General features: G+C 48.1%; 1 protein-coding gene across 3 annotated transcripts in view; it reads left to right on the forward strand.

Moving 5' to 3' along the window:
- Nucleotides 1–9,695, forward strand: part of Syce2 (synaptonemal complex central element protein 2) — a 12,660-nt gene that overhangs the window by 713 nt on the left and 2,252 nt on the right. For 2 of the 3 annotated variants that reach the window (XM_023720190.1, XM_023720187.1), the window contains exon 3: nt 7,980–8,190. In XM_023720190.1, coding sequence (XP_023575958.1) covers nt 7,980–8,190 — 211 coding nt within the window. The remainder of the gene's footprint in view (nt 1–7,979; nt 8,191–9,695) is intronic. The other variant, XM_023720188.1, reaches the window with a different exon arrangement.

Here is a 9,695-nt window from a genome sequence, read left to right on the forward strand (position 1 = left end):
CAACTGAGCTAACTGGCAGACCACTTGTGTTTTTCATTTTGAGACAGGTTCTCTGTAAGTTTCCTAGGCTGGGCTCAAACTCAAGATATTCCTGCCTCAGCCTCCTAAAGTGATGGGATTGAGGTATGCGCCACCACCCATGCCTGACTTTCTTCTAGCACCGGTTCGAGGGTGGTGGGAACATCCTCAGTGCCAGGCTGGGTGCTGGACAAGAAACAGTGAGCTGACACCACAGAAGAGGAGACAGTATATCCACAATAGCCAGGCCTCCCTCTGTGTACATGGGGCTTAGGGCGGACACCATGGTTCTCAGGTCTGTATCTTCTCCATGCCAGCCTTTCCATGAAAAGGCATGGTGATTGCGTAGATCCTATAAAGATCCTCTCATACTTTTTATTTTTATTTGCTGTACTGGGGATGGAACCCATGGCCTTCTCACTGAACTGTATACCAATCATTTTCTTATTTTTTGAGACAGAGTCTCACTAGTAGCTCACCATGTAGCTCAGGCTGGCCTCACTCTCAAAAATCCCCCAGATGCTGGAATTAGAGGTGCGCACCACCACACCCAGCTTTAATCTGCAAATTTTGGTATCCAGGAATGTCTTGAAGCTAATCCCTGGTGGATATGGAGGCATGATTGTACCCGAGTCCCAGAAGTGAGGCGCGCAGGTTCTTGACATAAAGAGACACTTGACTGCTTTGTGGAGAGTGACTGGGAGGAGTGATGGAGTTGGAGGTTCCAACATAGGTTAGCATCCAGCCAAGAGAAAGAGAAAAGCTGAGGAAGTGGATGATAGGGATGCCTTGCCATGGTTTGCTGCAGTGGGCTCCTGCTGGCTGGCAGGAGCTGGTTGCATACACCTCTTCCCAAGCTGGCACATAGTGACTTCCTGTTGATTGGTTGGCACTGGCTATGGTGAGGGTCCTCCTCCCATGGCTGGTGGCAACACTACAAATCAGCCTTCCCTCTCTCCCCCAGAGCCTGTTGTTCAGGGCTTACCGCAGGCCACTGACCCCTGCTTTCTGGCTTTGTAGTTTCCCATAGTTACTGGTTTCTGTAACAGAGGCAAAAACAAAAGTTCTTTTTGCCCTTGCTTCATTGTTTTTGAAGTGTCTGGGACCATCCATGTAAGTATGTCCAAATTACTGGATTTTCCGACCTAGAACTCAGGATTTGGCAGTGGCTGGACTTGATGCCTGAGGAGTCATTGTTTTGGGCTTCAGCTGTGGGATAGACGTGCCTGCCTAGGGACGGAATGAGGAGTGGTTTGAGACAGCCCTGAGGACTCCAGATACAAAGCCAGCCTTACTTGTCTCCTCAAGTCCTTGGGGGGAAAGCAGGGTGAAATGATTTCCAATTCTTTTCTGGCTGGTAGTGACCAGAGAAAGGAAAGAAATGACTGAGGTCTGATAATTTGCTCCAGACAACATGCTTAGACCCAAATCTGTGTGATAAAGAGACACAGACTTTGCAGATAGATCATTTAGAGATTTTAAGGAGCGCCACAAGAGCATTGGGCCAGAAACCAGATGGATTAAAGTCAGTGTGGGGGCTGGTTAATAGATCCAGCAGCAGCCACTCAGCAACATGATTAAAATGTTAACATATTTCGGGGGTGAAAAGTAGAGGGTGAGGAAGCGGCTCATCAGTTTCAATTCAAACCTCCCTCCTGGCAGTACTTCAGCAAAGCATGGCTGTGCCCAAGTATCAGGGGTGCTGTTGTGTTCCTCCTCATGTGTTTGATTAGCTTGCCTCTCCTGGGACTGTGACACCCGCATGGTCAGAAGTGGCTGGCGGATTGTTTACTTGTGTATCTGTTTGAGTCCACGAAGGGAGGGCCCAGCAGTGGGTAGCAATGCTGCTCACACCTGCCAGTCACAGCTTTACCTGGAGTGAACAGATGGGCTCTTTGCTTAGACCTGTTTCCCAAGCCCCTGCCAGCCTGGGCCCTGCTAGGGAGCTAGGTCCTAATCCTCAAAGCCAAATGAGAGACACCTTGAAAGGACAGATATAATAAATGAGTGAGGCTATGTGTTCACAACCTCCATCTTACACCTGTGCGTACACAGGCCACACACACCAGGAGTGCTGGGTCAGGTTCATTTCCATTCCCTGGCGTCACTCCAGAAGCCAGCCTGAGAGCTGGGAAGCCAGCGGAGAAGAGACCGCCCATTTTGTTCATTAAAGCTAATTGGTGAATGCAGGCCCAGGGAAGCCTATGATTCATTAGCGTTCTGATTAATATGCAGCTGCTGAGTATTAAGAAAAATGAAATCGAAAGCACCAAATCCCCAAAGGAGAGGTTGGAAAACTAAAGAACCTCTCACCAGACATCTGACACAGGCCTTTGTCCTATCACAAAATTGGAATGAGTTGAGTTCAAGTGATTTTTTCACCATATGTATAGCTGCTATACTCCTTCCAGTGCCAGGCATGATGGTACATGTCTGTAATCCCAACACTCCAGAAAGCTGAGGCAGGAGTATTGCTGTGAATTTGAGCCCAGCTTGGAATAAAAAGTGAATTCAAGGCCAGTCTGAACTGCATAGTGAAATCCTGTCTCAAGAAGACCCACCCTCCCCCTCAAAAAAAAAAAAGCCTTTCCAGCTACAGCCTTTGAACCTTACAGTGTCTCCCAGCAGCTAGCAACTCAAGCAGGTTGTGAACAATGACACCAAATAAAACTCCTGGTGATATCATTGCTTTTATTTTTTATTTTTATTTTTATTTTTTTGTATTTTAGGGAAGGGTCTACACGATGTTCATGGTCTCACTACTAGATTGGACTCATAGTGATCCACTTGTTTATAGCCTCTCAAGAGCTGGGATTACAGGCATGTGCCACCACGTTCAGTCTCAATTGCTGTCTCAGTGCACCCAGGGGTGGGGCCGGCACAGCAGGCCCTGTGAACCCCAAGCCCCTGTGTCTGCTTGCAGGCACTTTAATCTGCTGAGCTATTTGGCCGGGCCTATCATTGCCTTTAATTTTGGCATCCCCAACTCCTTGGGAGTTTGCCTCTGCAAACTGTGGGTGTGCTTAGGTGTTCCAGCAGGATTATTAGAGCCCGTTCCACTTAGAAGGGTCTGTGCTGGAGCAAGCTTAGATATTTGGCAAACATTTCTGAAGCCTTTGGAGCACTGGAAAGCACAATTGAGCAGAACATACTGATCTCAGGCCTGCATGTGCACCAGCAGGGACCACTGTGCATAAATGGGCAGCTCCACAGCTGATACAGCCAAGCATAGTGGGGCGCATGAGGGGTAGCTCCAAATTTATTTTTTGTTTGTTGAGACAGGGCCTTGCTATGTAGTTCAGACTGGCCTTGAACAACCTGTATAGGGCAGTCTGGCCTCTAACTTGCAGCAATCCAGTTCTACCTCAGCCTAAGTGCTGGAATTACAGAAGCATGCCACAGTACCCTACAGGAGCTCCATATGTTGCTCCATTGTGAAGGAGGTGGAAAGGAACAGTTCAAGTGAAGACTGCAGGGTTCAGGGAAACCATGGACAGTCCCAGATAACTGGAGAGGGAGGGGCAGCAGGGAACTCTGAGACCCTATCCCTGGATGGTCCTGTCTCCTAGGCCAGCAGATTCACATTTGATCTGCGGCTGTTGGGGCTTTATCTGAGGTTGTCATGCAGGAGGAGATGAGGTTGTAGTTTCAAAGATCACCATACTCAGGTGAGAAGTGACAAGGGTAGCCCTGCAAAGGATGAAAGATTGGAGAGAGATTAAGGAGGTCAAAATGAGAGCAGTGTGACAGGATGTGAAGGGACAGAGAAAACATTGCTGGGTATCCAGCTTGCAGACCAGGTGGCTTTTTGTGTCATTCGTGGGAAGGAAGGAGGCCATGGGGGCAACAGCTATTGGTGTGCAGAGGCAAAATTTGAGATACTTTTAGAGATGACTGCTGAAGGTAGATGTGTGTCATTGGGAGTGCGAGAGGGACGGGCTATGAATGGTAAGTTTGGGTGTCATTGAAGTGTGAGTGGTAATGAAAGCACTTGAGTCATTCATTTATGTCATGTACACTTCCTGGTCCTTCCATGAGGTGAAGATACTAGAGGCCAGAGGATGGATCAGATGGAGCCCAGCCTCTAGGAGTCTAGGGAGAGGCTAGGACATGGACAGTGATACTGGAAGTGCTGTGTGCCCTTGCTCCAGCACAGAACTTTCTGGAGGACCAGGGCTGGGTGAGGGTGCTGTCAGGTAGGCAGGCTATGAGAATGCCTCCAGAGACGATAGGCTGTGTGCCGCATGCAGAGGCTGCAGGCAGGAAAACTCAGGCTCACAGCAAAACATGGGGCGTGAAGCCATCAAGGGGAGCAAGCAGATGTCACTCACAGGGCCTGGGGTGCTACCTGTGATTGGGGCAGAAGAGAGGTCTGGTATTGTAGTGGGGATGTGCACTGCTCTGACCACAAGGTCATTGGGGAACTTGGCATGAGCATCATTTGAAAACTGGGCCAGGAAGCCCATTGCAGTGAGCCGAGAAGTGAAGAAAAATATGCCCAGGAAAAGTGGGAGATCTTTCTTGAACCTTCTGTGATAGGAAAAAAAGAGGGACGCTAAGGGGGCCTGGATTTGAGGTGGATTTTTGTGCATGACACAGTGTGTGCCAGGATGGGGTTCTGCTCAGTGTAGCATGTGTGACACCTTGGGTTCCGTCCCCAGCACTGCAGAAGAACTAGAGGGGGAGAGCAAGGGAGGAAAGGAATAGTACACACCAGGGGGAAAGAGCCAGCTGAAGGAGACGAGGTAAAATCAAAAGGCGGAGAAGAGGGAACCAGAAGACTGGCAACTCTTCAGCTGAGCTAGAGGCTGTTCATGCCCACAGGCAAGTGAAGGTGTTCCAGACCTGACTACTTCCCTATCTGTTTAGGTGAGGGGAGTCAAACTGGAGACAGGGATGGAGCATTTGAAGCTTTGGCAGGGCTCACACGAGGAGTGAGAGAGAGCAGTGACCTGAGCACAGGGAGGCCCTGAGGATCCCCTGCATCACTGCAGAACAGGAATCTACTGTGTCCCCGGGGCCACTGCTTCCTCCAGTGACACTCAGATTCTGGAGTATTGGACAAGAGAAAGCATATGATCATGATGGGAGAGTGGAGTGCAGGGGAGGAAGTGATGGGAAGAAGCGCTGAATCCACCCTAAGTGAGCAGGCCCTGGATTTGGGCTGCGAGATGGGGTAACAGTTCTGGAGGTCTCAGGGAAGCCCAAGGCCACCGTTATGTTCCAGTCCTCCCAGCCTCCCAGCTCTGTTCCCATGCCATTCTCAGTGCACAGCTTATGGCTATTCCTGTGTGTATGTACACTGGGAATGGAGCCTCAGGGCCTTGGCACATGCCAGTTGAGCACTAACACTGAGCTACTCCTTCATTCTTTTCATTTTTGGGACAGGGTCTCGATAAGTGGCCCAGGATGTCCTCAAACTTAGGCTCCAAATGCCCCAGCCTTCCAAGTAGCCGGGATGTGCAGGTGTGCTGCTACACTGGTTTCAGCTATTCTCTCCATGTGTATCCAGATGGTACAAACATCTGAAATGCAGCAGTGCCCAGCTCTGAATTAGCCTCCTCCCCTCCTTGCTTACCCCTGGGAAAGAACTGCTGCAGGCAGAAGTTCCTCAATAAATTTTTGTCTCACTCTAAATATCTGTTTGCAGAAATGCTCAGGGAGCCATGCGCTATTTATTCACATGTTTTTCCAGCTGGCTGGTATATCCGGGCTATAGCACATCTGTCTCTTTTGAGGTGCTTTCCTGTTCTGACACACTAGGCACAGCTGTCCACCTTGCAGGGTGATGAACTTGTGTTCTTTGTGTGGAGCCTAGGAGGAAGAGGAGCGGGTAGGACAGTCATTCAGCACAGGGTATAGGACTGGCTGGATGTTGGGAGTGCGGAGGAAGAGGAGACACAGCCTGGTGGGGCTTGGGGGCCTGAAAGGTCATGCACACACACAGCAGTATAGATGCACAGGAGTCATTGATGGCTTTAAGCAAAGCAAACAGCAAGTACTACAGCGGTCTGGGTGGGGCTCAGAGCTCCAGTCAGGGAGCAGGTGCAGAGGCACCGAGGCAAGGAAATGGTCTGCCAAGACATGCAGGATAAGGACACAGCCGCAGCCTGGGGCCTGGGAACTTGCCTACAGAGGAGAGCTCTAACTGCGCAGGCTTCTAGTCCAGGACTTCCACGGCATGTACATTCTGAGCCATCGTGCAGAGCTAAGGCCAGCAAGAGACTGAGAGCCAAGAAAAGGTTTTCTGGAGAAAACCTTTTTCCAATGATGAACACGTGGGACCAGGGTGCAGCTCAGTGGTGAACACTTGACAACATGGGCCAGGGCCTGGGCTCCGTCCCCAGCACCTCAAGAAAAAACTTCACTCAGAATGTATCCCTGAGTTTGATCCCTGGTTCCGAAAAAAAAAAAAAAAAAGAAGACTGTGGGTTTGGGCTGGTGAGATGGCTCAGTGGTCTAAAGCACCTACTTAGAACAAGCTTAGCAAAGCACAGGGACTGCAGTTCAATCTCCCAGCACCACATGCCAGCCAGCCCCGCCCTCTGGTGGGCTGAGCTGGCTGCACACACACAAATAAATAAATAAATAAAATTAAAAAAAAAAATAGAAATTAGGGGGCTTGCTGGCTAGCTTAGTTGTTTAAAGCGCTTGCTTGGGCAAACTCAATCAGGCACAGGGGACTGAAGTTTGATCCCCAGGTCCACATGCTGCACCAGACCCACCCTTAAGGCAGCCTGAGCCAGCCAAAAAATAAATAAATAAATACATATTTTATAGTGCTAAGGTACAAACCCAGGGCCTTATGCATGCTAGACAAGTGCTATACTGCTGAACCACAACCCTAGCCTAAAATCTAACTCATGACAGCATTTACTTCAGGTGATGACAACAAGTACTCTACCTAGCCTAGGTCTCTGCCTGCTGTGACCATCACCCTTTGAGTGTAGAAAGTATGCAGCGGGTGACATGAAGGTCATTTTAAAAAGCATCTGCACCATACTATTCAAGTCCAGGTCATTTTTTTGTTGTTGTTTTGTTTTTTTTGTTTTTAGCAGAACCAGGGATTGAACTCAGGCCCTTGCGCTTGCCAGGGAAGTGCTTATTCTGCTGAGCCATCTCCCTGGCCCCTCAAGTCCAGGTCTTGCTGAGTTACTCAGGTTGGCTGACCTCATACATCAGTATCCTGAGTAGCTGGGATTACAAGCACTGGCCACCACTCAGCTTGTCCTCTTCATGCCTATCCCAAAGAAGCAAGTTGATGTAACAAAATATTAGTGGGCCTTGCAGTGAAATAGCTCTTTCTGTTTTGGAATTTTGGGCATCTTTAGTTTGTGCCTCTAGCTTTGTTTTCTTCATTATAAAATGGGGCGTCAAGAATGGTGGCACATACCTATAATTCCAACACTCTAGGAAGGTGAAACAGGGTTATCACAAGTATCCCAGCCTGGGCATCTTAGTGAGACACTGTCTCACAATTGAAAAAAATTTAAAATGTAGTTCATTGTGAGGGCCCTGGTTTAATCCCCAGTAACACACACACACATACACACACCTGAGGGAGGGATGCATACTCGTATCTGAGGGCATGAATGAAGTGACTTAGGAAAATTGCTTTATCATAGAACTCCCTCAGTTCAGATCAGCCACTCTTGCAGACCAGGCAGTATAGCTTAGTGGTACAGTACTTGCCAGACAAGTGTGAGGTCCTGAGTTTGAGTCCCAGTACAAGCTCCCCTACACACACACACACACACACACACACACACACACACACACACACAGAGATCAGTTGCTTTTTTTTTTTTTTTCTTTCAGTTGCTTTTTTGTGTGTTGGGGCTGGAAGCTAGGGCAGGGCCACATGCTAAGCACTAGATCGGTCATTGGGCCACCCCCCCCACACCCACCCAGTGTCCACTCTTGGAGTGTCTAGTGCTGATGTCTGTTTCCTGTACTTTCAGAAGTCAGATTTCTAGCCCTTGTATCTCCACCTCCAGTGCTAGCCACCAACTGCCAGTGCTGGAAGGGAAGGGAGGACTCTACTTTTCCTCTCTGGACTCAAGCATCAACATTTTAAAGAAGAGAGCCCAGGACCTGATTGAAAACATCAATGAGAACAGACAGAAGGACCACGCACTCATGACCAACTTCAGGGACAGCCTCAAGATCAAGGTATAGCTATCCCTGCTATGTTTTTTTTTTTTTTTAAATCTTGAGCTTTTATTTATTTATTTATTTATTTATTTTTTGTGGAATCAGGATTTGAACTCAGGTCCTTGTGCTTGCCAGGCAAGTGCTTAGTCTACTGAGCCATCTCCCCAGTCCAATCCCTGCTATGTTAATTGCTGCTTTTTGTCTTGCTGCCCTGTGTTACCTGAAACCTCTACAAACTGTGAGCTGACATATACCTTTCCTCCTTAAAAAAAAAAAAAAAAAAATCAAGGTACAAAGTCTCTGGTTGAGGGGGGCTCTTCTTATAAAGGGGATGTGGCTGGGCATCTGCCTGTTCCAGGCAGTGTGCTAGGCAGTTCACACAGTATCTCACTTCACTTTTCAACATTCAGAAAACTGGACTCACTTCTTTTTTTCTTCTTCTCTTTTTTGTCTTTTTGAGATAGGGTCTCACTATGCAGTTGAGGCTGGCTTTGAGCTTACTTTGTAGTCTAGGCTGGTCTCAAACTTGAAACAATCCTCCTGCCTCAGCCTCTTGAGTGCTAGGATTATATGCATTTACCATCACACCCACCCTCTGGATTCATTTCATAGATGAGCAAACTATGGTTCAGGCATGGTGACACACACCTTTAGTCCCAAGACTTAGAAGGTGAAAGCAGGAAGATCAAATATTCACGGCTTCCCAGATGTGTGATGCACACCTGGAATCCCAGTGCTCAGGAAGCTGAGACAGATAGACCACCATGAGTTAGAGGCCAACCTGTGCTGCATAGTAAAACCAGCAAATACATTAAGCTTCACAAATAAATAATTTGGGCTGGGGCTATAGCTCAGTGGTAGAGTGGCTTACCTAACACATGAGACCTTGGGTCACACCCTCAACACTAAAATGTACTAATTTAAAAGTTAATTAAATTGGGCTGAGGATATAGCTCAGTGGCAAAAGTGCCTGCCTGGCAAGTATAAGGTCCTGAGTTCAATTCCCGGTACCAAAGAGATAAAAAGGCTTGCCATATAAGGGATTCAGGCCTAGGCACTCAAGTCCATCCACAGCCAGAGCCCAGTCCTCTTCCTTCCTCCAGGGCAAGTACTGTGACAGCAGGTTGATAGTGCTGCCCTTTGATGGCCATGTGTCCTCCAGAGACCAGCAGTTGGTCCCTCAGCACACATAGGGTTTCTGTTTAACAAGGCTTATATTAGTTATAGGCAACTCAAGAATTAATGACTATACTTGGTGCCTCTTGAGTATACAGTCAGAAGGAAAAAAAAAAAAAAAGCTGGGCGTGGTGGCACACACTTATAATCCCAGCACTCAGGAGGCTGAGAAAGGAGGATCACTAAAAATTCAAGACCAGTCTGGGCTACATGGAGAGATCCTATTTCCAAAAATAAGTAAGAATAAGAATATAGTCAACGGGGCCTGGGAGATGGTTCAGTACAATAAGTACTTCCCTGGCAAGCGCAAGGGCCTGAGTTTAATCCCTGGTTCCGCCAAAAAAAAA

The sequence above is a fragment of the Octodon degus genome, unplaced genomic scaffold (genome assembly GCF_000260255.1).
Source record: "Octodon degus isolate 3935 unplaced genomic scaffold, OctDeg1.0 scaffold00073, whole genome shotgun sequence".
Lineage (NCBI taxonomy): Eukaryota > Metazoa > Chordata > Mammalia > Rodentia > Octodontidae > Octodon > Octodon degus.